The sequence below is a fragment of the Lipophrys pholis genome (assembly GCF_963383615.2).
Source record: "Lipophrys pholis genome assembly, chromosome: 19".
NCBI classification, from domain to species: Eukaryota; Metazoa; Chordata; class Actinopteri; order Blenniiformes; family Blenniidae; genus Lipophrys; species Lipophrys pholis.
In genome coordinates, this window is record NC_137647.1 from 8,860,387 (window position 1) to 8,886,810 (window position 26,424).

The 26,424-nt window shown below is 40.0% G+C and overlaps 3 protein-coding genes across 4 annotated transcripts; 1 reads left to right on the forward strand and 2 right to left on the reverse strand.

Moving 5' to 3' along the window:
* Positions 1–916: 916 nt before the first annotated feature.
* On the reverse strand, positions 917–15,338 carry sez6l2 (seizure related 6 homolog (mouse)-like 2). Of its 2 annotated transcripts, none has more exons than XM_080487883.1 (19): positions 15,209–15,338; positions 14,394–14,474; positions 14,146–14,238; positions 13,788–14,000; positions 10,867–11,000; positions 10,130–10,322; positions 9,391–9,576; positions 9,122–9,305; positions 7,740–7,903; positions 7,109–7,303; positions 5,291–5,429; positions 4,789–4,985; positions 4,471–4,665; positions 3,556–3,750; positions 3,264–3,455; positions 3,005–3,043; positions 2,621–2,738; positions 2,327–2,438; positions 917–2,190 (listed from the first exon to the last, which is right to left on the reverse strand). In XM_080487883.1, exons 2-19 carry the CDS (start codon positions 14,449–14,451, stop codon positions 2,161–2,163), a joined length of 2,637 nt encoding a protein of 878 aa, XP_080344009.1. In that variant the 5' UTR covers positions 14,452–14,474; positions 15,209–15,338; the 3' UTR covers positions 917–2,160. The 2 variants fall into 2 exon arrangements, with proteins under 2 accessions (XP_080344009.1, XP_080344008.1); XM_080487882.1 differs by having other exon boundaries at positions 14,110–14,238; positions 15,209–15,321.
* Positions 15,163–22,222, forward strand: asphd1 (aspartate beta-hydroxylase domain containing 1). Its single transcript, XM_080487884.1, has 6 exons — positions 15,163–15,495; positions 17,251–17,736; positions 17,904–18,110; positions 18,630–18,837; positions 19,321–19,434; positions 19,518–22,222. Exons 2-6 carry the CDS (start codon positions 17,284–17,286, stop codon positions 19,625–19,627), a joined length of 1,092 nt encoding a protein of 363 aa, XP_080344010.1. The 5' UTR covers positions 15,163–15,495; positions 17,251–17,283; the 3' UTR covers positions 19,628–22,222.
* On the reverse strand, positions 20,251–24,629 carry cabp5b (calcium binding protein 5b). The gene is made up of 6 exons (XM_080487885.1): positions 24,388–24,629; positions 23,474–23,504; positions 23,230–23,373; positions 22,834–22,943; positions 22,590–22,737; positions 20,251–22,257 (listed from the first exon to the last, which is right to left on the reverse strand). Exons 1-6 carry the CDS (start codon positions 24,436–24,438, stop codon positions 22,229–22,231), a joined length of 513 nt encoding a protein of 170 aa, XP_080344011.1. The 5' UTR covers positions 24,439–24,629; the 3' UTR covers positions 20,251–22,228.
* Positions 24,630–26,424: the final 1,795 nt, after the last annotated feature.

A 26,424-nucleotide genomic window follows, 5' to 3' on the forward strand; every position in this document is an offset into this window, starting at 1 on the left:
GGGTTATGAAATGAATATTATACCTCCAAAAAAACCAAAACACATTTTAAACTTTTATAAACTACTCATAAAAGAAAGACTAATTCGGACGTTTAAGCAGATTTGAGAGAATATTCATAGAGGAGTTCAGCCTAAGCCGAGTATGAATATGTGTGATAAATTTTATTTATTTTTTTATATTTTCCTCTTGGAGACATCAGAAGGTCCTAAAGTCAACTTGGACAACATTTTTTTATAGTAATGTATTTAGAATAGAATAAAATAGAATAGAAATATGATATGAATACTCGGTCGAAATTCTTGAAATAACCACCAGAGTTTCTCCTTTTAAAATGTAGTCACTTTATCCTGTAATCTTTTCAGCCAAATAATCTGATAAGGACAAATGCACGTTTTGAAAGAATGAAAAAAGGTGCAATCGCTGAAAAATACACACTCTTTTCATCTAGTGACAATAGCTTCAATGATTTGTTTCTTACGGAACAAAGTGTGACTATAAAAGTACATTAAGGATAACAGAGAATATAATATGAATGCTATGCCATTCTCACACTATAGAGCAAGAGAGAGAAAATTAAAGATGAATATTATAAAATGCCAGTAATAATATACTACTAACACTTGAACCAAGTTGATATGTAACAGCGACATGCAAACATAATTATGAATACTTATTACTACTGCAGGTAAGAAAACATGTTAAAATCAGATGAGTGAAGGTTAAAACACTGGACCACAATTGTTTTCTTTTTTAAAAAGTAAAAGAATTGTGATATGCTTTCCAAAGTGAGTAATCTTTTGTGTATGTGGAGATGTAGGCGTAACAAACACGTTGACACATAAGCTTTACACCATTCAACAGAGACTTTATTTCCAGTTTAGCAAATAATTTACTGCCTCCAAAAGAGTGTATTCATATATGAAGCAAAGAAATGCTACTGATGATAAGAGAAGAATTAAGTCTACAAAGCAAGTCTCCAAGATCCTTCATTTGGCACAGTGAATGAAACTACATTCACCAATTAAACAATCATTTGTAAATAAATACATAATGCATCACAGCAAGCAGCCAGATTTGTAATTTTTCATCAACATAGTGCATACAACATCAAACCTGATAACAATGACAACTGTCAGTAACTATAATGAGAATGAAAAGATTGAGCAGAAGCAATATAATTTACAATCAGTGCATGCTCTAAGCATAATGACATTCATGTCCTCACCTTTTCTTATACGGCTTGTCATGTGACGTTGTGTGACGATGCACTCAGAAACAGCAGAAAATAAAATAAACAACGGCTTTTGTAAACACTATTCCAACAACAGATGAAACACTTAGTGACATTAAATTATTTACCATTATAATTTGGCACTGAATTTTCATTATAGGTATATAATGAAAATATATAACCTCCCGCCACCACGTGTAAGTGTATATATATTTATATATATGTATATGAGGCTTATATATATAATTAAGTATACATATTAACCTCCGCCAATATTAAGTCATATATTTACATTCAATTTGTGTTTGTGTGTGTGTGTGTTTATGTGTGTGTGTATATGTGTGTGTGTGTGTTACACGCAACAAAAAAGTTCTCCCTATTGAAATTTGAGGTTTCCTTCCATATGTAACACTTTGACACGCAAAATGTGACACAAACCACTTCAGTGATGAAAGAAATAAGATACACTAAGGATATATTCATTGATCTTAACTGTTACTTTTGATTGTTACAAATAAAGTATTGCCAAGTTGTGTAATGTTTTGGCCTCAAAATGATTTAACTCAATAAATCTGTCCCTTTGATCCCTTTGAACAGTTTCCTTCTCTCCTAATCTTCTTCCACTTTATTTTTTTCTTGTGTGTCAATTTTTTTAAATTTTTTACCCTTTATAAGGCACCAGTCCTAATGATACAGAAAGTTGGACTGTGAAGTGGGACTCACATTTTTGCGGACCACCGTATCAGTGCAACTCATTTAATTAAAGCACTTCCACAATCAATAAACCAGATATGTGTCGATGTAAAAAACGAAACAAAAAAAAACAAACAATGAAAGAAGGTGGTGTGAGGCCATTATAATGAGAAGAGATTTGCCTTCCCAAAGAGTTATTTTCTGTGTTTTAATTCTCACCAAGACGTTTTCTGCTTTAAATGGACACTTCATACTCCCGCGTATCCTGTGGTGGGACACAGAGGACACATTTCAGTGTTTGAAACAGTAAACCGTCAATATATCGATACACAAAATCTATATAGCGTGCCTAAATTAATAAAGAGAAGATGGAAAAAAAAAAACGTGAAAATAAGACTTACCCCTGCTTCATAAAGAGGGTTGTTGAAGTCAGATTCAACTGTAATGGGGCTGTAGGAGTGTGTGTGAGAGAGAGACTTCCAGAAGAGCGGCTTCCATTCTAGTCTGCATATGCTGAGAGTGAAAAAAACAAAACAAAAGTAAACGTAAACATCAATATAAGCAAATCGATAGATTGTGCTGCGAATCGATAACTGGAAACCGAGTCAAGTGAGTGAAATCAGAGGGAACAATGCGGCATAAGAATATTGGCAAAAGGGTAAGTGCTTGTTGCTTTGGTCAAAGAAAATACTTACTTCGTGTAGTACATGTAGATTCCTCCAATCAGAAGGATGACGAGGATGATGGGGAGAATTATTGCCAAAGCAATGTTCTCACTCAGGATCTGATGGGACGGCTCGAACGACTGCGACGCTGTAAGATAACCTGTCATCAGCTCGGTTTTTATTCTCTGTTCACAACATTTTGCAGCCAACGAGTCGGTCACAGTATGATATGATGAGTTGCAGGAAATAAATCTGAATTTTTTTTTTTCAAGTTTAAGAACTTCAGTCTACAAAATAAATGAACAAGTTTCAAAATAAAGAAATAAAAATGTCCCGTTGCTTTATATAATGCATTTGAAAAAGAAAAAAAGTCAGTTATTACATATAAATATGAGGGAAAAAATAAGAACTCACCTTCTAATTTGTGATCATCCAAAAGCTCTTCATATGCCACTGCATGGAAAGAAAATAAGAGGAAAATGTCAGGAAGTGTTTTGTATGACCATGAATTACTACTTGATGTGAGACACATTTAAAGCACATCGTGTACAACCCAAACCTGGGCATCACAAACAAGATGTTTCACACCATTTTCATTTGAGTAAAAACAAACAAACAAAAAAAAAAAAAGAAGTTCCAGTGAGGCACACTGCGAAAACGTTGTGACCTTGACCTTTGCAGAAAGGCGGCGGGCTGTTCCACTGAGACGGATGTCCAGGAACGCAGCTGATGATGACCTCGCCGATCAGTTCGTAGCCCTCGTAGCAAAAGAAGCGCAGAGTTTCTCCGGCCTGGTAGCTGTGCTTGTACAGGGTCTGATAACCGTTGTCGGGAACCCCGGGGTTTGAGCACGGGTCATATTTTACTGCACGGGAACAGAAGGAAACACAATCATGCAGTTGCTGGACGGAGGCACTCTTCATATACAGAAAAGAAAACACCTTGAGGGCAGCGGCGGGACTTACAGACACACTTGGGGCTGCGGTCGCTCCACTTGGGGGTCCCGGTGTCTCGTCCGTGGCAGGAAATCTGGCTGGGACCCTCCAGCTGGTAACCCTGGTTACAGGAGAAGCGGACGACCGTCCCGACGGCGAAACCCGCTTCAGGACGCACTGAGCGCGCTCCGTTCACCACCTCACCTGGATCAGGACACTGCTGAACTGTGGGACGTCAAATAAACACATACTACATGAAAAATGAGAACATAATCCATTATGAATAAAAGAAAAGAATCATGGATGTTATTTGCATCGTTAGTTTCAGGAGATGAAGAGTAATGCAATAAAGATTTGCACTAAAGCATCACTACTGTTACATTACTTGGATTGTATTTAGTTACATATAGAAACACTGTTGTACCTCTCTCTGGAATTATTCATATTATTAATTTAGGATAATCTAAAAAAAAATAAGTCAGATGTTTATATATTTTATATTCATTGCTCGTGGTTGCAATAAGCTTCATTATTTCAGCCTTTAAATCCTAAAACTGAAAAGGAACGTATCTGAAAATAATATAATTTTCATTAAATCAAATGTTTTTTTTTGTTTTTAAATTAACATTTGTTTTTCTCACTTATAACACTTAAAAAGTCATTTAAAAAATGCAGACAACAAAATGTATTAATGATTCAGCTTAGCAGGTTACATTGGGCTTAGGAAAGAAGTAAAATTTCATTATTGACGAAAAGGCCAATGAAAGTTCAAGTGTCCTAGAATATCACTTAATTACCGTTATGTGAGTATCGTTACCTCCACCCCTGCCAGCTTTCGACAAAAGATACCTCCAGTATATCTGTTCCACTCAGTCTGCTTTGTGTGACAATAGAACCAGCACAGTCATAATCCTGTGTCCACAGTTAAAGTCCCGTGTGTCTCACCTTTGACACAGGTGGGTGGACTGCTGCTCCAGGACAGGTCCCATTGGCAGGTGATGATGTCAGAGCCACTGATGTCATATCCCGGTTGGCACTGATAGGTCAGCACGCTGCCTCGCACGGGAGACGTGTGCGAGGAGCTGATCCACCCAAACTCAATCTGGGGGAGGGTCGGGCAGGTGTCATTGGGCTCGACCTCTGCAAAGCACAGAAAGAGGGCGATTCAGCAAAAATAAGGGATTTATTCGAAAACCAGAATGTACTGTCAGGAAAGATGCGACTGAAGATATCCACATTCTGAGCCACACGCTCAGTTATTACCATGATAATGAATGAGGAATCCCCGGCTCAAGATGAAACTGGAATCATCTGCGTCGCTCTGGAACTGAATGGTGACATCCGACCCCCCCGAAATGACGTAGAAACGCTCCCTGGAACCGAGGTACTGGCCAATCACATGAGACATGAGGTCGCGCCCATCGAAGATGGTCAGCACATCCGTTTGACGGATATTTAAACTGCGAGAAGGGAGAACAAGAGCGCATAAAAGAAATGAAATAAAATCAGGAATGAGCTTCGCCTTCGGAGAGATTCTGTATGTCAAGACGACGCGTCCGCCCACCCGATACTTTAAATTAGTCAGCGCACCACAGAGAGGAGTGAGGGAAAGGCAGGAGAGGCAGCAGATTATTTAAAGATTGTAATTCATAAACGGTTGGCTCCTCTCACATTGCAGTCAAAGAATTCATACGGCTACAGGAAATTCTGATGTACAGCTGGTGGTTCAGCTCGCTACCAGGCTCAACTTGTACGCAAAACTCACATTTGGATGTAGAGTTCGATGCGCTTCTCCTCGTTGCCGTGGATCTGCCAGACGCAGTCCTGCCCCTTGGAGTAGCTCTGGGGCCAGTCAGGAGACAGGATGGTACCCGAGGGCTCGGTCAGCTCCCCTCCACACAGAGCTGTCAGAGCAGAGCACAGAGACTGAGGTCAAAAACTGGGGGGAACAGAAGAAAAAATTAACTTGCAGGGGAATGAAATAGCATGGATTTGGATAAGAAATGTAACTGGAGAGAGAATAAAGGAATGCATGTTACATTTCACAGTGAGAATGTAAAGAGACATTGGCTATAAGGAATCGAACTTCATAAATGATTCTGGAAGTGTGCGTCCAACCTGTTTCAACACCCAAATAGCAGATATGTTCACAAGCAGTCTGTAGGAAGACATGGTGAGGCGCGTATGTCAGGCAAGCCACTACGAGAACCAAAATCAATCCAAGTCATTCATTTCATCTGCTGTGAGGCTGCGTAACACTGAAACACGACTCATTTCAAATGATCCCATGAGTACTTGTTCTGTTATTGTCTATTTATTACCTCATGACGTGTGATTCCCTTTCTGTCCATCAAAACTTTGCCATCCTTTCTATTCAATCAAAGACATTTTAAAATTGTAATAGATACATAATATCAGGGTTGCGGGACGCTCGAGCCAATCACAAGTAACTACTGTATGAGCGAGGGCAGGATTCTCTCTGGACAGGTCGCCAGTCCATCACAGAGCAAACACACAGAGACAGACAATCACACCAGTCACCAGTTAAACCTCGAATGCATGTCTTTGGACTGTGGGAGGAGCCCGGAGTACCCGGAGGAAACACAAACTGCACACACTGCGAGAACATGCAAACTCCAAACAGATTTTGGACCCACAACCTTCTTGCTGTGAGGCAAAGAACGCAAAGACACTATGCAGCCCAGCAGATCGCACCATCTGTATCAGCTCTGCAGCGCTCTCCTCTCAGTATGAAAGAGCACCGAGCTCTGCACAAATGCTCAAATGCCCAATCTAATTAAATCCCTTCATTTGCCAGATTATACTTATATCATCCCAGATGGGAACTGCTTGCACCTATCTCTCAGCCCAAACACAGTGCCCTGCCTATCTCGTTGTCACTTTTTAATGACTGGTTGAAACTGTAGCACCTGTGTTTTTCAGCCAGTCCCTGACCCGGTGCAAAATCTGTGCCAGTTTTTTTTTTTTTTTTTCTTTTTTTAACTGCGTCTAACACAGTCTCTCTGCTGCTCTCAGTTTTCACTGCGTGCCAGCAGATCAGCAGATGACACAGACAGTGTGGCTACAACATCTTGACGCTTCAGGCACCCGTCTTAGCACAATTCACTTTGAATAGTAATGAATCAAATCGCTTTCACACCTCATGAAACAAACTTATGTGGTATGTAAATATGAATTCAATAGCAGATTTCTTTTTACCGTTGAATCAAACTGATATTTTTTGTCACACTCAAATCGTCATGACCACAATTTTTTTTATAAAACTCAGCATTATGTATGTAAAACAAAATATCATGCATATCAGTGGTTTGAAATAAATCCAACCAATCAGACAAGTGAATCACCTAAAACTGGCTTCTTTCATTGTGGACAAGTGTTGGCTCTAATATACAGTATTTTGTCATGCGTAGCTTAAAAATAACATTTTCAATAAAAGTTAAATAACATATGTTTGAGAGATTCTAGACTCTCTTTCAGTTATCAGTGCATCAAGATTACTAATTTAAATGATTCGATAAATATAGTTTTTCAACAGGGACTCACCAATGCAACCAGAACTCACCTTTGCACACAGGTTCGCTGTCATTCCAGTGGGGGTTGCTGGGGTCGACACACTCAATGGTTCCTGAACCTTGTTCCATGACAAAACCTGGAGAGCAGGTGAAGGTGACGGTGGTGCCCAGCTGATACGTGAGGTCACTGCTGCTGAAATTCCCATGAGGCATGTAGGGCTCCCAGCAGTGCTCATCGTCGAAGGCTGAAAACAGACAAGAGAGGAAGAAATCACATGCAGTCGGCGCATGACCAAACTTTTTTTTTTTTTAACATAGCTCAGAATCTAAAACTGTCTTCATTATGAAAGAACAAGATGTAAAAAAAAAAAAAGAAAAAGAAAAGATGGCTATAATGTGGGCAGGCTGTAAGCACTTATATATAAAATCATGTGTACATTATGGCAAACTGAGAGCAATACACCTCTGTAAAGTAGCAGCCACATCAAAGTAACATGTATCAAGAAGAATACCACATTCAATTTCACATTTTCACTTTGAGTCATCCTCTCTCCAGGTGGGTTGCAGACCCGGCTGATAAATATCAAGCGATAATAAAAATGACATTAAAAGAATGTGCAGCTCCGCAAACAGAATCTATTCCGTTTTGCTGAAAGCGGGAAAGACCTTGCACACGCTCACCCTCATATCGCAGTGCCAGCAGCAGAGGGATGGAGGAAGAATCTGCTGTGAGCTCCAGGTACAGTGTGGAGCTCTCACTCAGCAGCCCACGCTCTGGCACGTCATCCAGATCTGAGTCGAACAGTGGTGGAGACAGGGAGTTGTTCCCACCGCGCACAATTATCCTATAAGGAGAAAATAAAATCAGAGGTGGCAAGCTAATAGAAAAAAAACAACAAAAAAACTGATTATATCTTAAATTTGCTTTGTGTCGTATGTGCTTTTCATTATAAGAGAGTTATTTAAAAAAAAATTTCTCCTACAACAGTTTTCATTTTACATCTTTAGTGATAATGATACCTTGAGCTTGTGAAAAAGAGTGAAAGAAAGTTAAACAATTCTGTGAATATTGAGCAAATGGTTGTTCAGTTACAGCTAAAGGAAGTGTGTTTGTCCCTTTGATGGACTGGAGGCCTGTTCAGGCCTGAGTGACACTGAGTTGGATGAAGCAATATGGAAGATGAATGGATGAATCAATGGGCCCTGCTGTGATTTTGAGGGATGGAAGTTTATAATAAATAAAACTTTAGTACTTTAAATCAATGAAGGCACTGAGGATGTGTGACTGTTGCACAGTTACATAAAATCTGGACGATTTGAAATCTTATGGAAAGGTCATAATTAAACCAAAACTTAATTTTTGCCAATATAGCATATTCTTTATGTTTTTTTTATTCAACTGGAACGTTTCAGATCATTACCCACTCATATTGCCTCATTATATACAGGTGTTTCAAGTATGTACTGATCAAATCTGAATATTTCTTTGTGTGTATGCATGTGTACTTACACATACAGCATGTTTATGCTGATGTTTATGCTTGTAAGGGATTTTTGATCCCTGGTTTTGTCTTCCTTTCTCTGGTTCATGCCCTGTATATGTTTTATGTATTCATGCTGTGCCTGCCTCTGCTGCCCAGTAACTTTATCATGGTTTCACGTTTCTGACCTTTCCCTTGTGTGTGTTATCAGCGGTGCCTTGTTAGCGCCCCACTCCCAGCGTGTGTACATGTACTTTTCTCGTCAGTTGGTTAAAGTGTTTGTTTCTGCCTTCTGCTTTGCCAAGTAGTGACCTCTGCCTGTGTTAGCCTTGTTCTGGTTTTCACATTTGCCTGTTTTTTGGATTGTACATTTGCTCTGTTGGGCTGATTCCTTTTGTGCAAAACCGTCTTTTCTCAGAACTTGTTGAAACTGCATGGATCCTGCTGTGCTCTGTGTGCGTTTGCAAATATTTTCCTTGCCTTATAAAGTTTTGTCCCCCCAGAAGCTTTGAGATTGAAATATTTTGCTCTAAAAATATAGAATAATCGATTATGTGTAACTCGTGGAAAACACCATCTTACTTGTCGTCATCTTCATCCAGCGCAATCCTCTCAAAGTGTAGGTGGAGCCTGTGTCCCTCTTTGGCTTCTATTAACCAGTGGCAGCTCAGATTATTTCCATTGCTGTGGTTGCTGACAGATGGAGGGGGTGGAGATAGAATCCGTCCCACAGTTGCATTACGAATCCACCCTCCACAAGACACGGCTAAGGAAAAACATGATCCCACACATTACTTTCTCATATCTGCCACCAATGCAGTCGCACCGCAAATCCAAATCAGTTCACGCACCAACGCAGTGAGGCTCAGCGGTGCTCCAGCGGGGTTGTGTGGCATTAAGACATGTGGCCACCTCATGACCGCGGACCTGAAATCCTGGATCACAGTGGAAGTGGGCCTGACCTCCTGGGTGGATGTCCGTCACTGTCACGCCGCCATTCTCCGGGGACAGTGGGAATGGGCAGGAGAGTAGGAAGGCTGGTGATGAGAAGTGAAGAAGAAGAACAGCTGAGCTCAGCCGATTAAAAAAAGGGATCTTTTCTCTCAGTAATAGAGACGACTTTGGGAACCACCCAGCTTTCAATTAACACACTGTATAAATCCATCAGCTAGGGTGTTAATATCGAAATCCTTCAATCACTGTGACGTTGTCCGTATGTCCTTCCTTCACCTCTGACATCCCACCGTAATCGACAGATTGTACCAGGTGACACAGCCGAGCAGGAGCCATCGTTCACCAGCTGTCTCTTCACTAGCACCAGTGCAGTTTATTATTCAGTTTGATCTGTTTCACAATCATTTAAAATACATTTGTCACTCAACCTTTTTATACCTCTTGGTCAACTTATTCCAGGTTGCATAGTTTGTTATGTGCCAAAACAAAGCACTGTTTCAAAATGTTTCAGTGTTAGTGCAGTGTGAAAGTTCCCATTCAGGAAGCTTTTTAATTTCAAGTGGAGACTCATCTCTTAATTTATTTATTTTTTTTCTATTACTGAATTCAATGGGTTTGCATTTTGGATTTTTTTACCTTGATAGTGGAGGCTGAACATGCCGTGGTTGGTCTGTCGGAGACTGCGATAGTGAATGTACACCTGATTGGTTGTACTGCGGATCACTTGGCCCACTTTCATCAGAGTCTCGTTGGCTAACAGCTCAGGTCCGGAGCCCCCGTGGCCCATGATGGACAGAGACTCTTCCTTTGAAAGGTTTGCCTTCCTCACCTTCAGGGGGAAAAGAGCAAACACAAGGAACAAAAAAAAAAGCCTGCTAATTTACCAGTGTGTGAAAATATCTTATTCATTCAACCTCACTGCTCATATCACAGCCTTTTAATGCAAATACTTAACATTTGAGAAGTGCATGAGAAGCTTCTCTGCTGGTCAACATGGTCTGAATTGAGGGATGCATGGTGGTGTAGTAGTGAGGACTCTCGTATCACAGTAAGAATATCCACGGCTCTAAACTGTGTGGAGCTCACATGTTCTCATGATTATGTAGGGTTTTTTTTTTTCCAGTTCCCTCCCACAGTCCACAAACACTTGTGATTATCTGTCTCTCTTTGTGTTTGCCTATGATTAGCTCCATAATCCCTGAGTATCAAAGCGGCATAGAAGATGGATGAACGAGTGTGGCATAAAGTTGCAGAGCACTGAGTTTGAAAGGCCACTGCTATGGTGTCAACAATCTCCTTAGTGTTCGGATTCAAAGCAGGCTCAGATACAACACAAAAAACTGTGATGGCCTTTTTAAAAAACAAAGACTTACCTCTATTTCCACACCATAGCCTGGATACACTGTGATACTGTAGGTGCATTCCAGAGGGGAAAAGGTTGATGATGCAGCAGCATCCGGTGACTCGACAACATCCTCCATCGCTGACAAAGTTGCATTGCATTGCACTGCAAGAACAAAGAAAATGGCAGGAAAAGTAAAAAAAAAAAGGTTTGAAAAATGTTGTTATATTATTCATGTTTACTGTTCGAGCAGTGTGTCAATATGTTTTTATATGTACAGTCACATTCAGACAGAAACTTGAGGTTTTGTGTTTTTCCAAAGGACATTAAGTGGTGAAGTTGGGGTACAAACTCCCAATATTGGGATTGGAAGATGATCTGTGCTGACCAATAACTCCAACTCATGTTTTACTTCGAAAGACTTTTCATGGTTTTAAATACAAAAAAAACCTAGTTTGTTTACTTATTTTTGAAATGGAATACCGGGTGCTTATTGTTTTAAACATGTCCATTAATGACCAATTTCCACATACCTGCACGTAAAAAAAAAAGAAAGAAGCCTCGATATCTACTCAACATCCCAACAGCGACCAACTGCAGTACGAGCAGAAGTGAGAAGCAGCATATTCAATCTCATTTCTGGACAGAGCATCTGAACCTGAACATAACAACCTGATTGCGACATAGCCATAGTTCTTAGCAACAGTAAATCAATTAAATGTGATGAATATTAAAAGACACTCCTGCCAGTGAGCACTGGCTCGGGTGAAACTGTAATGTCTTGGTTCACCCTGAATTCAATTATTCTGCTGGCTGCATGACTGAAAGCGGCTGCTCTGCTTCAGTACAATCAAATCACTGCTCCATGTAATACAAACACTGTGTGGTAAGGGACAGGGCTTTACAGTCCGTTTTGCGAACAGAGAAGATAAATATAGGAAACTGTCAGCTAGACGCAACATTAAAACCAACTGATATGGGAGATAGTATCATATTTTGGTTCCTTTTCTGAACTTTGGCGCTGTTGTTCAACACTGGGCAGAGTGAGGGACTATTACATAACTATGGAACACAGTAAATTGATAATTTGTTGGTTTGAAAAATTGCATAATGAACAAAAATAAATAAAAATACTCAGATAGTATATTTCACTATCTTTAATCAACACCAGCTTTGCTTTATGCCCATTTTCCTGGATTTTTCGTTTTGTTAAGTTACAAAAACTGAACAAAGTTCACCCATTTATTGTAGCCTACAGACATAAGAGCAAAGCCTGTCATCAAACATTCGGCAAGAAAGTAAAACACCACATTTCACACCAAACTAAGTGATTACTGTGTTGATGTGACAGATGTGGCCAATCCTGTGGTCATTTAGATATCAGTTTACAGAGAGTTTGATATATTAAAGACAGAACACATCGTCAATAGAAGCAGGTGGCAAACACAAGCTTGTACAAACACCTTACAGATCATCCAACATGTGTGACATTCAACATGTTGTTTGCACATTTTATAAGTCAGCTCCTCTACGTCCGGCTCACTGTACAGCTCTGATCCCCCTCCAGTAGCACCTGAGCCAATGGAAAAGCTGTGATGAGGTCTCACCTGAGTGCATTCATCTATACAGGATGCCGCTGAGCGCTTTACCACTTCATATTAGTATTCTGGTCATGAGGCACTGTTGACTGACTGATTTGTCACACACAGACAATGATAGCTCTGGCATTAGCATTTAAAAGATCACCTGGCTGCTCTTTATTCAATTAATCTGTTTTCATGTTCATCGTTCGGCTGGAATTTATTTGTTGGAAGAAAACAGAACACGCTAACAGATATATAGAGAATATGTTTATTGTTTCCAATTCACCACATTTACAGCATTTAATTTAATGTGATTCCAAGCGTTTCTTGTATCTTTACTTAGGTGTTTTGTGACGGGATGAATACGAACTAATGAATAACAGTAATGGATAAAATTCAGTGTTTCTTATTCAATCAAACGATTGGAGTCCTACTCAAGTGGAGAAATGCAAATTCAGACCACTGAAGAACAGACCGTATAGATCTTATATCAAGCTGATTTTATGCAATTGATAGAAAAGTCTGACGATTCACTTTAAACAACTTCAGTGAGCTGTGCCGTAGTTTCCATCCTGTCCTATCCCTTCCATTATCCATATTTTTCCTGACACATTCTCAGTGTCATCTCATGACACCTCAAGCTGATAAAGATACATCTGTGTAGTTGCTGGAGGGTTATTAAAGAGGTTTTCCCCTATATATAACAGCAAAGTAGGAGATCACACCACTATCTTCATCTTCAACTCGTATTCAGTCTTCTGAGTTTCATATGTGAATCCTGAAATGTAGAAACAACAACAACAAAAAAGAGTTTACTTTTGTCCGATTAAAACTGAAAAACATAATTGGGTGTCTTAAGAATGAACTGATATTGCGAGCAAACAGCTATTGGACTGTTTATTGTGAGCTAAACATCTAAACAGAATTCTGTATATTGTAAATCCTACAAGAAATAAATTCGCTAAATATTTAGGTAAATTGTTACTCAGTGCATTTAATGAGCAGGTCATTGTGTTGACTCCAACACACAAGAAGAAAAGAAATTAATACAACGGGTATTACAGTCTTTGAACTTATCGAAACTATAAATAAGTCATACTGTGACCTCTTGATGTTACGTGAATGCTTTGTGTTACCTTTTCTCTCGCGCTCTTCTCTGTGTTCTTCCTTCAAAGTGAGACGAAGCAGCTGAAGTTGTCAGTGGAACAGATGTGATTCATTCATAGTAGAAGCAGGCACCGGGAGAATCTGAGCAGCTCTAAAAGCATCTGTTGGACTCAGAATTCTGCTAAAGAATTTCTTCGCACAAGTCAAAATAAATAAAATCAACAACGACGTGGAGAGGACACAGGTGGCACCATGCATGTACCTGGCACGTGCATCGTGGTTATGGTAGTTGTGGTGATCAGAGTGGTGGTTGTTTCCTCCTCTAAGGGCAGCGAGGACATACTTCTTGACCCCGCATGGCTCGCAGCAGAAGAGGAGCTTAAAGCTGTGGTGAGGAGCCCTGGAGATATGGCTGTCGCTGTCGACTCCGACTGCCCAAGCCCCGGCACAGCTTGAGTTGGGTTGGTGGTAGTGCCTGCAGGGCGAAAAGTCTCAACTCAGTTGGGTTTTTCATTCTCATTGAGCAATCACCCTGTCATACTGTAGCTGCATTGCATGAGCCATAAAGAGCTGTGTTAGTGTACCGGTGGCTGTAGACGCCTGTCCTAAGTATTCCTTACTCTGGAGCGCAGCATGGATCAGGCCACCCAGTGGGTAGGAGTCTGGGGACGGCGTTGGTGGTGTATCAGGCTCAGGAGTCATGAAGCTCATGCCTGAAAAAGTCAAGACTAATTACTGCTTTTGCCATATTTAAAAAAAAAAAAAAAGTCCAGGAAGGAAAGGATGTTAAGAAAACAGCTCGAAAAATCATGTTGTCCATGGTGGTAGAACAACAAGCTCACATGCATTAGAGGACACAAACAGTTACCTGAAACAAGGTGTATCATGGTGACAGACAGCATCACAGCAAGGCGTGTGAACCCCATGGCTTTGGATGAAACTGAATGACCTGGGAAGGTTAAAGTGAGTAAATCGATTAACAACCTATTAGTAGTGACACAATCAGTGTTTGTAGTGGGTTAAAGTAATGATTATTAATAGCTTGGAATTACTGCGGGAAGCTCTGGAATAACCAGCGATTGCAGGATGGGTGATGGATGGCAAATTAATCAGTGTAGAATCCCTCGCAATTCAGGCACTTAACATGTGTTTACATCACAAGGCCACACTGACTCGGATTAGATCACAGTACTGTTAAATATCAGCTCAAATAATCTGAGATATCAATGCATTTTATTTTATATGTATAAATGGGAAATCAGAATTGACATTACAAATAAAATAATTTCAAAGGCAAAATATATGGACTGCACATCGCGCACGTATAAGCTTAAATATTCAAGCTTCTCCACTGCATTTTCTCACCCAAATTCTGCAACAACAAGTCGAAAATGCGCTATTCCAAAATTCTGCAAAAAAAAAAGAGCCCCCTCTCATCGCACGTTCCGCCTGAATCTGATGTTATTATCAATCTCTTAATGATAATGAGTCAAAACGCACCCCCGCTGTTAATCGAGGCGTTTCCTCGGTGAAAATGCCAGCCTGATGTGTGACAAAATGATGGGGCTGTAAGAGGCAGCATCACTCGCACCTCCCCCGGCCCTCTTTGTGCGGAGGACGTTTTTTTTTTTGACATCAGTCACCAGCTCGGTGCGCACAACGGAAAGGTGGCCGCCTGCTTACCTTTGTCTCTCTGCTGCGTCCTCCCCTGCTTCACCTCGGCGGGGTTCCTGTTGCTTTGGGCCGGGAACACGGTGCTGGTGAGATGCCCCTAGCTGGTTACCCGTGTGGTTGACGCATTCGGCTATGATGTGAGGGCATTTGCGCTGAAGCGTCAGGTGCGCCCTGGCGGCGGGACGCGGCAACTGCAGCGACGCGCGGCGCGCAGTCGGTCCCAGTATGTTGTGAGCGCTGGAGGATCCGTCCACCGGCAGTCCAGACACACAGCGCTGCCCGCACGGTTTATCAAGGTAATCTGTCCGACGTGAGGTGAAGCACGCTGATGATGACTAATGGCTGCTTTCCTCATTTGGAGATCTGCATGTAGCGCGCGGAATATGCATGGCGAACATTTCTTTCTTTCTCCTTTTGTGCAAGTGCGTCGCGTTCCCGGAATGGGTGGATGATTGCGCTAAAGTGGAACATGAACATGGGGATATGAGCCAGATGAGTCGAAGGGACTGTGTTGCAGAGTCAGAATTGAATGCATGCTGAGGGGTTTGCAAAGAAAATCAGTCAACATTCACCAACGAGCGTTATTATGAGGGATGTCGTGCTGCAGCCTGTGTGGTTGCTTCCACTTATCTTCCATGATGAAGCAAGCAGCCACCAAGTGGATTCTCCTAAGTGAGTCAATCAAGGAAAGCCCTCCCATCCAAAAAACACGCGCACGTGCACACGCTCAGACGTGCGTCCATGCTTTCTGCCCTTCAGACCCTAAATGGAAGCTATTTCCTTAAAAAGACTGTTTCACTTATACCCAGAGCCACTTCCGGCCGAATTAGTCCCTTTTGGAAAAGAAAGCATAAGAGCAGCCTTAACTATAATTGCAGTAAGCACCCTTTTATCATATCATTATTTGCAGATGAAGTCAAGTGCTTATTTTGCTGCATTAACTCCATCTATTGCATAAAGTGTGAGATTCCATCAGATTAAAATACTTATTTCGTCCCATCTCCTCAGCTTCATGTGCAAGTTTTTTTTTTTTTAATAAATTGTATTCGGCTTCTAGTTACACCCCAAACCCTAAAAGCAAATCTTACCCACCAAACAGGGCTTTTAAGAGGTATACCAAGGTGGACAGGGAATAAGCGACAAGTTGGAAATACTATTTTCTTATAGTATTTCTTTGATACTTGAACAATTTATTTGCATATGGTTTTTAATATGTTTCACTCAAACTTAAGAAACTACAATTGACACTATTTACAATAAGTTATTACTTTTGAAATTCCACAGACAGAATTTCTGCGTTACATCTTCAAAACATACTGTGTTGTATTAGTATAGTCAATTATTTGTCTGAGAAATGTGTTTATGTTGATATTCTATACAGGAAAAATTGGTTCTGATGCTGAATTCTGGAAATGTAAATAAATAGTGTCAAAAAGTAACTAATACTTTGAGTAACTTGTGAGAAGATTCGGTTCTGGTTGAGATATTTTCTCTGAATAATGAATCAAAGTTGAATGGTGTGGACAGAAAGCTTTGGTATGACTTCAGAATATAATCCTTTAGTTAGTTAGCATAAAGAATGAGGGCATTTCACATAACACTGTGCCGGTCTCGGAATACTCCGAAACAGAGGCTCAGGGCTGCGTGGTGGACAATCAATTGGCTTGGAATGTTTCACTAATTTCTTCCAAGTAAATGCAGGGGAAGGCCTCAGTCCTCCGTGACCCTGAAGAGGATTAAAGTCAAGAAAATAAATGAATGTTGGAAACTAGGACAGTTCATGATTTGCCTGAGACTATGTGCGTGAGACAACACAACCACTCCTTCCCTCATCATGATGCGTATGACTTTGACGAGTCAAAACTACTTTGTGCTGTGCAGTAGAGATATATTGAGAGGCCTTTTGTTATTGATTTTAAGTGAAACTTGTACAAAATGTCACCTGAACATTTGCTTTTAGTTTTGAAAAGCACAGTATTTTACCTTAAACTTGCTTTTTATGGAACTCTGCTGCATTACACAAACAATGAAATATTTGACTTCTGTTTCAGTTTCAGGATTTTAGGTTTCCACAAAGTTCAAGGATGCACTGGTCCATGAACACTTTGCCCTTGCCCCCATATGTGGAGCTGGGCGTCCACTCACTGAGTGGTCTTCTGTGGACTCTGGTCCTCTTGTTTCTGTGGCACTGCTATCGGATGGGCTCCGATCTGCCGATCCCGGGCCACGCACATGCCGGAAAGCTCAAGTCAAGCTCAAGACGGTCAATGATGTCCCGGAGTGGCAGCTGCATTGGAACGAGGTGCAGTGCCCGGTCCAAGCTGTTGAGGGGCGATCCAATCACCCCCTTTATTTCCATGGAGACAGAGGAGGACGAGGAGCAGGGACAGGGATATCTTACCCCAGTGCTGAGCCACGCCTTGTTCCCGGCCCAGGCATCTGCAGAGGCCAAGAAGCGGTACACAGCCTTGCAAGAGTATGCCAAGCGTTACAGCTGGGTGGGCATGGGCCGCATTCATAAGGGGCTCCGTGAGCAGGTGACTTTCTTTTTAATGTACATTAACTGGTTCTTAACGTTGGCAGTGAATCCATGAGCTCTTGAACAAAGTGTCACTCAACACTCTGCAATTGTACAAATTTGGTGAACACAACATCCAGGCTGATCGTATATCCATACCTTATAATCTCATTGCTTTTGTTTTAGGTGAAACTGAGTGATCACTCGGCCATACAGAAGCCTCATCTCTTCTTCCTGCCGGATGTACCAAGTGTCCCATTCTTTCCCCGCGATGCGCACCGCCATGACATTGAGGTCTTGGAAGCTAACTATCCTGTAATCTTGGCTGAATTCCAGGCTGTTTATCAAAGGGGCTTGGACTCAAAATTAGGCTGGACCTGTCTTGGACCAAAGGTACTGTATACACGAATCGCACAACAGTAGCTCATCTCACAGGAAAGATAAACTGAGTCCTGGTAGAGAACGTTACTGTGTAGAGTTGTTTTGTCTTTCTGCTTTCTGTGGGATGAATTGAAGTTAGCTGCTCAGTCTAAATTGCCTAAGTGTGAACGTTAGTGTGTGTGATTGTCTCCCTCTGAGCTTGATGGCATGCTCTGAATGTAATATGTAATCAGACGTCATCCACTGTTAGCGGGGATTGGCTTCAGCCCCCCAAATTGAATAAAACAGTAAAGGAGATGAATGGATAGATATGAGAAAGAGGCAAAACACAAGTCAGTTACATCCTTAATACAGCTCTTTTTTTTCTTCTATTATCTAACATGCAAAAGTGCATATTTGTGTTGGTCATTCGCATTTTCTTTAGATTATCAGCAATGACCAACTCTTCTTGGGGATATGTCACAGATCAGCTGGATTGTATAACAATACAGGTATGTGTTTCTCATCTGATTCAGAGTTTGTCTCTTTCAGGGCCAAGCAGTCTTTCCCTTGTACACTGCAGGTTTGAGTGTGGCAGGAAACTGTCGCTCCTGTCCTTGCACCTACCGGACACTTCTATCTCTGCGCACATTCATAAGCAGCAACTCCCTGGGCTCTGCAGGGTTTTGGCTGCTGGGGCCTGGAGCTACATTGGGGAGCTCGTATGGACCCACGAATACACGTCTGCGGTGTCACTTAGGTATTTGAAATAATTGCAAGTGCTATTTTGCTTTTATATATTTTTGTATGAATTTGGCTGTTGCGACATCAGCACAAGAAAAAGTAGGTTTATGACTGATGAGGGGCGCATTAACAACTACAATCAGATTGAAAGAGAAAGGACAAAGAAACATTGCTCCATTGGTGGATGACGAATGCAGGAATGTTTTAGGTATACTCAGTGAAATGTTTTCCCACTCTTATGCATCAAAAAGAAAAGAAAAAAATCTAATTAAAGCAGCCAGATAAATAGGAAAAAGAAGAAACAAAAAACCCCATTGCCTGATATCTTACATTTGGGTCAGGATTGGGGTTCATTTGACTGTTGTCCTTTTTGTGCTGTGATCCGTCTGGCTTTAATCCGCTGAGTCATAGACAAAAGTTAGTAGTCCCGGCCCTGACCGGTGGAAAGAAATTGCAACATTTCGCATACCAAGCTGAGAAGTAGTCTTCCCTTTTGCAGGTCTGCAGACTCCCCCCCTGTGTGAGCTGGTGGTGGGAGGGGAGCCTCAGTGCTGGTCAGAAGGACACTGCCTCCTGGTTGATGACTCCTTCCTTCACACCGTCTCCCACAAGGGTCAGTGAATCGCACACAACTATAAAAATATATTACTGACGATAATCACTTCTATTCTATTCTATTCTGTTCTATTCCAAAAGGCCCTCCAGATTCTGGACCGCGAGTCATTTTGAGCGTGGACCTCTGGCACCCCAACGTGGCTGCAGCAGAGAGACAAGCTCTGGACTTCATGTTCAGCCCCGACCTCTGAATCTGTTCCTGCAATGTCCGTCTTCAAGACGCAGGGATGCCTTACCTGAGCACTGCTTGACCTAGGTCAAATGTCTCATTCCAGTCAGTGAAACACTGTGTGAATTTACTTTTGAAGAATCTTCGCTGCGTTGGCCATACTTTTTGTGTTTTACACCAGAAACTTTCACAGGATTGCAAAGTTAAAAAAAACCTTCAGCAAAAGACTTTAGCATCAAACTTCAAGCTGTCATCACTTGAAAGCACAAAAAACAGATTGCGTCTTGTAGATATTTGCACTGTGACAAAATACAGAATTCTAGAGAATGCATGTGAAACCAGCCTGTTATGATATCTGACCTTTGTTTTGCCCTCATGCTGCATGTGGTTACCAAAGTGCTTGAGATGTATCATTTTGTATCTTTAGGTAGTTTAAAAATAGCTTAACCAAAAAACTGTGATATGAAAATTATATAAATGTAAACATTATTTCAGAATCTTTCTTGTTGCTTTTTGAACATTAATCCTTAACATGTGCACACTGTGGATTTTCTTTACCTCATTATAATAACTTGATTGTGTTCCTCTGTTTCTGCCCAGAATTACTGTATACTGATATATTTTTTCTTAATTATGTTTTTGTTTACAGTTAGTGAATCAGCAGCATTTGACATATTTTTTTTAATCCAAATCCAAAATAAATATTTATTTCAGAATAAACTTTGCATATAGGTCGTTGTTTTTAATAGGAAATTGAACAAAGCTCAAAACCTTGAAAAAAAAACAACCTAAAGAGAGACTTAAAGATAAAGATAATCATTACAATTATGGATCAACATTGTTGAATGAGTTTAATTGTATTGTCATATACAACACCAATACCCGGTCCCTTAATTGGGCATACATCCTTATTTTAGTCTAAATAAACATTTCTTATTTTTTCTACCGCTTTATCTGACTTGGGTTCGACAGTCCATGACGGGGAAAACATAGAGAGACAATTTAGAGTCAGCAGACTGAAAAGCATGTTAGGAAACTAACTCACACACAGGGAGAACATGCAATTTCTGGTGAGGAAAACCAAACTTGGACATCAATCAATCATTCAATCAAGTATGAATGTGTCAGAATATGCCTTTCTCACTTAGGCTCTCCTAATTGTTAGTTGGTAAAAAAAACAAAAAAACAAGACAAAAGTCTGCCACTGAAACACACCACTAAATACATTTTACCCATCTATTTTTTAGATTTAAAGGAGGTTAAAAACTCATTAAGAATCTGTGGCTCTTTTTAGGGGACTTTTTCCACTCAACAGATGAGAATTAGAGTGGTGATTTTTGTCTTATCTACCATCTGTTCATCTGAGGTTCCCATGATGAGGATTAAAGAGACTGCACTAATCCAGCCCTGAGCGACAGATTACTCCTGAGATTGTTTACATGTCCGCTGTCTTATGATGTATGATTCAGTTGGCACCGGACACTCACTTTGCAAGATATCTGGCGCAAAAACACGCATTTGTGACATTTATAAGTGGTGTAACGACTCAAAATACAGTCACGGGGTCAACTTTAAGGGATGACGAGGGCAACAACTCCTGACAGAAACTTGCTGGCCGCCACATAATCACAAGTTAAACCTGTGATACAGCCTGGTTTACATGCCAGCAGTCGCATCTGCAGTGCTTCAGTGGAAACCTTTTTATGCCGTTTTATTAAGCAGTAGTTCTGTTCTGCACTGATTTTCCACCTGACCCCAGTGTTTTTAAGTTACAGACTAAAGGGTTGTTTTAAGGCTAAACCCTTAATAGATAACCAGGATAGTTATTTAAAATACAAAAATAGCTGTAGTGCTGTAGTCACTCTCAGCAACTTGTACTTATGCAATAGCATTAGTAACCACAGTGAGATTATTAACAGTAAAATATATTAAGTGGACAAAGTGGTCAGAAAATGAGTTGATTACTTTTTCTGGTGATTTTGAAACCATGTCAGGAGATCTTTTTCCCCCGTGCAAAAGTGGTGGACAGAAGCTCAGCAATCACGTGTACTCAAGTACTACTTACATCCAGTGTTGACAGCGAGTTTTACTTAGAATTTTGTCAGACCTTAATGCAAAAATTACCCAAAAATAAAGATGTATTAGCAATCGGGTCATTGAACGCTGCACAGATTTGAGACACTGTGTGAAGCTTTAGTTGTAGTAGTAATACATTGAGCAGTACATACAAACAAGACATTTCAATCTACCACTATGTCCCTGAAGGTAACGCTTCATTTTTGTTGTGATTTCATAAAACAAGTCAATACTCAATTTCCCCGTGTCATACATGAACAACGAACACTATGTACATTATTTTTACTTTTGCCTTAACTTCAGTTGCGTCGGGCCAAATCTACAGCGCAGCATGACCAGTATTTCCACAACACACGTCTGTTCTGCATTGACAATGAGGGGTATTCAGCAAACCTAAAACAAACTTAAAAGATTCAAGCACTTAATCTGTGCAGATGCAAATCAACTGTGAAGGAAATAAAACGAAAGATTTCATAACATGAAGGCTGACAACAGCAGATAATAAGACGTTAGAAAAAAGTATCAACTCCTCCTTGTTCTGTTGTCCTCATTTCTGTGACATCATCTTCACAAACTCTGTGAATAAAATCAAGAGACTTTGGATTACATAAACTCTTGTAGCAAATTGATCATTTTAAATAATCCATGTGTGTGCTATGCTAGTTGATGTGGCAAAAAATGTTTATTTTTGGGTGCTTAAACCAATATTATACATAATAATCATAATGATAAATACTATATATTTAAATAGTTTGTGTTATTAACCATCAAGGTTCAAAGAAAAGAACATGTATCGTGATTTAAAGTAATCAACTCTATCAATTTTGCTTCGAACACAAAGGAAAATCCTTGCCTGAACCATAAACCGTTTTTTTTTTTATATATATAGAAATAATGTGGTATCTCACCCTCAAAATCCACGGTTCCATCTCCATTGTTGTCGGCTTCCCTGACCACGGCTTCGATTTCATGCTTGCTGGCGTGTTCGCCCAGCAGCTTCATCATAGCGTGTCTCAGCTCGTCAGAAGTGATCGAGCCGTCACCGTCGATGTCAAACTGCAGCAAACGGGACGAGGAATTCAATCATTTGTCAAAGCACAGAGACCCCGCTCGTACGCATCGTGTTCACAGCGGGTGACAACAGGAGCTCACCTCTTTGAAAGCATCTTTGAGTTCCTTCAAGCCTATCATTCCTGCAGTCTCATCCAGCAGCTTGGGGGTCATCAACTCAACAAAGTCTTCAAAGTCCACCCGTCCCCCTACTGTGATCAGACAGATGTAATCCATATGACAGCAGGCAGCCAGGGTCACTCACAGAAATGACTCGTGTTCAATGATTTTGTCAAAAAGAAGCACAAAAAGCCCCAAAGTATCACATATGGTCTCATTAGTCAGACTACATTGGAAGTCTTTACACTATTAACATCAAACTTAATAGATGTCATACGTTTATGAGCCTCAGTTGTTATGGAAACATGTCATCTCGTTATTCCATTTGAATTCAGGTGGTATTTTCTGTTGCAGTTTACATAAGAAGGCGTCACTCACAGTTCATGTTGATGTTTTGACTCAGTTCAATCAGCTCCATTTCAGTTGGCATGTAACCCATCGTCCTCATTAGGTTGCCTAAGTCTTTACAGCTTATCAGACCGTCCTTGTCCTTGTCAAACTCGACAAATGCTTCACGCAACTCTGGAAAGCATGCAGATGCAGGAAAAATAACGATTGTACATCACTTAATGGACAAAAAAAAAAATCTGATATAAATTCGAACATGTAAAGATAACATTACCTTCAATCTCATCATGTGTTAAAGTCCTTGACTGCAAAATAAAAATACACAATCACAGATTTCAGAGCTCATGAATAACTGCAGTGCATCAAACCAGTTTGTCCTATATGCACAAAAATGAATTTATGTGTAGACTTATGTTACAAACTCAGTATTAAGGACACAGTTCTGTACACAGTGTTCTTTTAGGAGACTCCATAATCTCTATATATAGATATTTAGATATGTATTAAGGGGAAACGAAGTTCCCTGGGGACTAAGCACACACAATATATTTGCTGCAACTTGTGGTGCAGCACGTCAAAGGGATTAGTCAAGATGTAAGTCTGCATTGTTTTGAATTGTCCATTAATTTGTTTAAGATGACTGCACAGAGAACGAAAATAATATATTTGTGCATCAAAAGGAAGAATGGCACTCTGTCTTTTTATTTGATGAATCAGAAGTAATAATAATAAAAAAGAAATCTATCAGATTTCACTTAGGCACCCATGTTATGTTGCATAAGGTGTGTCAGAGCTACATGATGATGCACTTCGTTATACTTTGGCTTTTTAAAAAAAAATATATGACGAATGTTTTGTCAGACTAGTCATTCCCACATAATTCAGATGACCTGAAACTAACATCTGAAATCGTCACAATTAACTGTTGAAATCATACAATTCTCTTACAAAATAAAAATACTTAAAAAATATTTGGGTAAGAAGGGGGGAATGTAAGGTGTCTCATTGTTTTTCACATGTATAAATAAAAAAAATTGTTTTTGAAATGATACACAAAGTATAGACATTTTTTACATCCTGAATTTTTCAATTCTTAATATTTAAATAAGTTACACCCACTCAATCAAAAAGAAAACCAACACAATAATGTTATGTCTTTTATGAGATCATATGATAATATTGCCTTACCTGTCTCCTCGTCCCTCCTCTGAGAAAAATGCACGCTTGTTTCAGACTCATGGTGATGGACTCAGTGAAGATTCGGGCCTCTTGTTTCGTTGAATTTCTCTGTTAAATGTCACTATATCATTTGCTTTCTTTTCGCAGTGCGAGCATGTGCATGTGTATAAACCTTCTACAGTGGTGATCTGCACATGCCAGAGAGGCGGGATGAGGTCTCATGTGGATTATCTCAGCAGCTTTGGTCTGGAAACGAAAGATAGGCTTAATGCTGTGTAGACACACAATTTCACTTACATTGTTAAACATTAGTGTTGTTTCTAAATGCTTTTGTGCATCACATTGTGCATTGTCAGTTTTAAAAAATATAAAACCAGATTTTGGTATGGACAAAGACAGAGCCTTGCTTTTTGTTTTACAGTGTCTCGTTTTTACTGACTTCAGAGAATTTGCAACAAAAATAAAACAAAAATCACTGCAGCACCAACAAGGCTCCTGCACTGTACTATTACACCAGACAGCACACCACTGTGTTATATAATCTTATAGAATAATGGCCCATGCACAATAAAGGGTCTGTGCTGCTTAAGAAGATTGTCATATGTCAGCCCCAAGAACACGAATTAGGATGCAGATGTAGAAATAAAGCTAAAACAAAAAAGGAAAGAATGGCAAGCACAGGATGAAGGAACTGGGGGAAAAAAATCCCAAAATACAGGTCAAGAACAGGATAAAGATCACATCAGACCGACACAGACGAGGCATGTGAATGTGAGAGCAACGCAATCTTATAGAGAGAAAGTAAAAACTGGATGAGTGTGTGCGTAAATATATGTGAGGGGACTATGTGAAATCATTAACATGTGAGCAGGTGAGGAAGAGGGGGCGAAAATGAGGTGCTTGTACCAGTGTAAAGTTTTGAAAAGCTGACAAACAACTGGACTGAGTGAGGAATGGTGAGAATGATGCAACGCTGTAATTTGCATGCAATCTGAAAAAAATAAATAAATTAAATAAAAAAATTGTGGATTATTTGTTTGCTACACTGCAGGCGACATTGCATCAATGAAATAGATGAGCACTTAACCAATCTGATCACCCCGAATGAACAAATTCAGCATTACATGAGTCAGATGAGATACTGCCATGAGATCAGTATTAATATCTTTTTATGTAACTGCTCTGATCCTGTTCATATACACTCTATACAGACAGATTAACTGAATTCACCTCTTATAGCTGAATCATATTCCCGTTGTCTTACACTGTTCTGACCTCGCCTGTAGGAATTGTTAATGAAAGAGGCCTTCACCATGGTTCACATATTGTTGGAATAATCTTCATTGTGATGTGTTGAATATATATACTTTCACTATTGATGAGCATATTGAGCGCTGTACTGATGTCAGCTTATCTTCTATATTAGTAGAGATTAAGAAGCTTTTTACAGCATTTGTGCTACATTAAACTGTTCATTATAAATAAAGGTCGACTGATTGATTGATACCGCTTTATCCAAGCAAATTTAGGTAACGCTAAACTGTATTTAAATTAGAATGTAAATTTGACCCTGCACAACTGAAGGCTTTCAGTTCCTTTTAGTTTCTGCACAGATCATCTTGAGAGAGTGAACTGCTCCTCCTCCCCTCTCTCAATACCTCTGGGATCACACCTGCACCTGTGAAACTTTGCACAAACTGTCAGAACTATTAATAAACTGAGATGAAGAAAATGCATAACTTCTACTTCTTTTGTGGCAATATGGTTGAAAATAAGAATAAAACATATTTATTGATCACATTTACTTTTATTTGACGATTCATTTTTACCACCCATCCAGCCATACATTCAGTACTTCAGCTATCATAAAGTATCAAGTTGTAAAAGTACTCATGAACAGTACACATGCATCCTTACACACACATCATAAATCTTTAAAACTTCACACATAAATGATATGTCTCACACACACCAGAGCTTATTGTGCTTTGGGAAGATGTTTGTTCAAGATGATTTATTACAAAATTAAAAGTTATCACCCCAACT

What these genes read in the sequence shown, in the direction of transcription:
- asphd1 (XM_080487884.1), top strand. Translation starts at nt 17,284, where the DNA reads ATGCACTGGTCCATGAACACTTTGCCCTTGCCCCCATATGTGGAGCTG. An exon ending in ACGTCTGCGGTGTCACTTAG is followed by an intron (nt 18,838 to 19,320) that starts GTATTTGAAATA and finishes TCCCTTTTGCAG; the next exon opens with GTCTGCAGACTCCCCCCCTG. An exon ending in TCACACCGTCTCCCACAAGG is followed by an intron (nt 19,435 to 19,517) that starts GTCAGTGAATCG and finishes CTATTCCAAAAG; the next exon opens with GCCCTCCAGATTCTGGACCG.
- sez6l2 (XM_080487882.1), bottom strand. Translation starts at nt 14,451, where the DNA reads ATGGGGTTCACACGCCTTGCTGTGATGCTGTCTGTCACCATGATACAC. An exon ending in CTGGATGAAGATGACGACAA is followed by an intron (nt 7,904 to 9,121) that starts GTAAGATGGTGT and finishes TTCTCCTTATAG; the next exon opens with GATAATTGTGCGCGGTGGGA. An exon ending in CAGCGAACCTGTGTGCAAAG is followed by an intron (nt 5,430 to 7,108) that starts GTGAGTTCTGGT and finishes CTGCTCTGACAG; the next exon opens with CTCTGTGTGGAGGGGAGCTG.
- cabp5b (XM_080487885.1), bottom strand. Translation starts at nt 24,438, where the DNA reads ATGAGTCTGAAACAAGCGTGCATTTTTCTCAGAGGAGGGACGAGGAGA. An exon ending in TCAAAACATCAACATGAACT is followed by an intron (nt 22,944 to 23,229) that starts GTGAGTGACGCC and finishes GTCTGATCACAG; the next exon opens with TAGGGGGACGGGTGGACTTT. An exon ending in TGGAACCGTGGATTTTGAGG is followed by an intron (nt 22,258 to 22,589) that starts GTGAGATACCAC and finishes TTTTATTCACAG; the next exon opens with AGTTTGTGAAGATGATGTCA.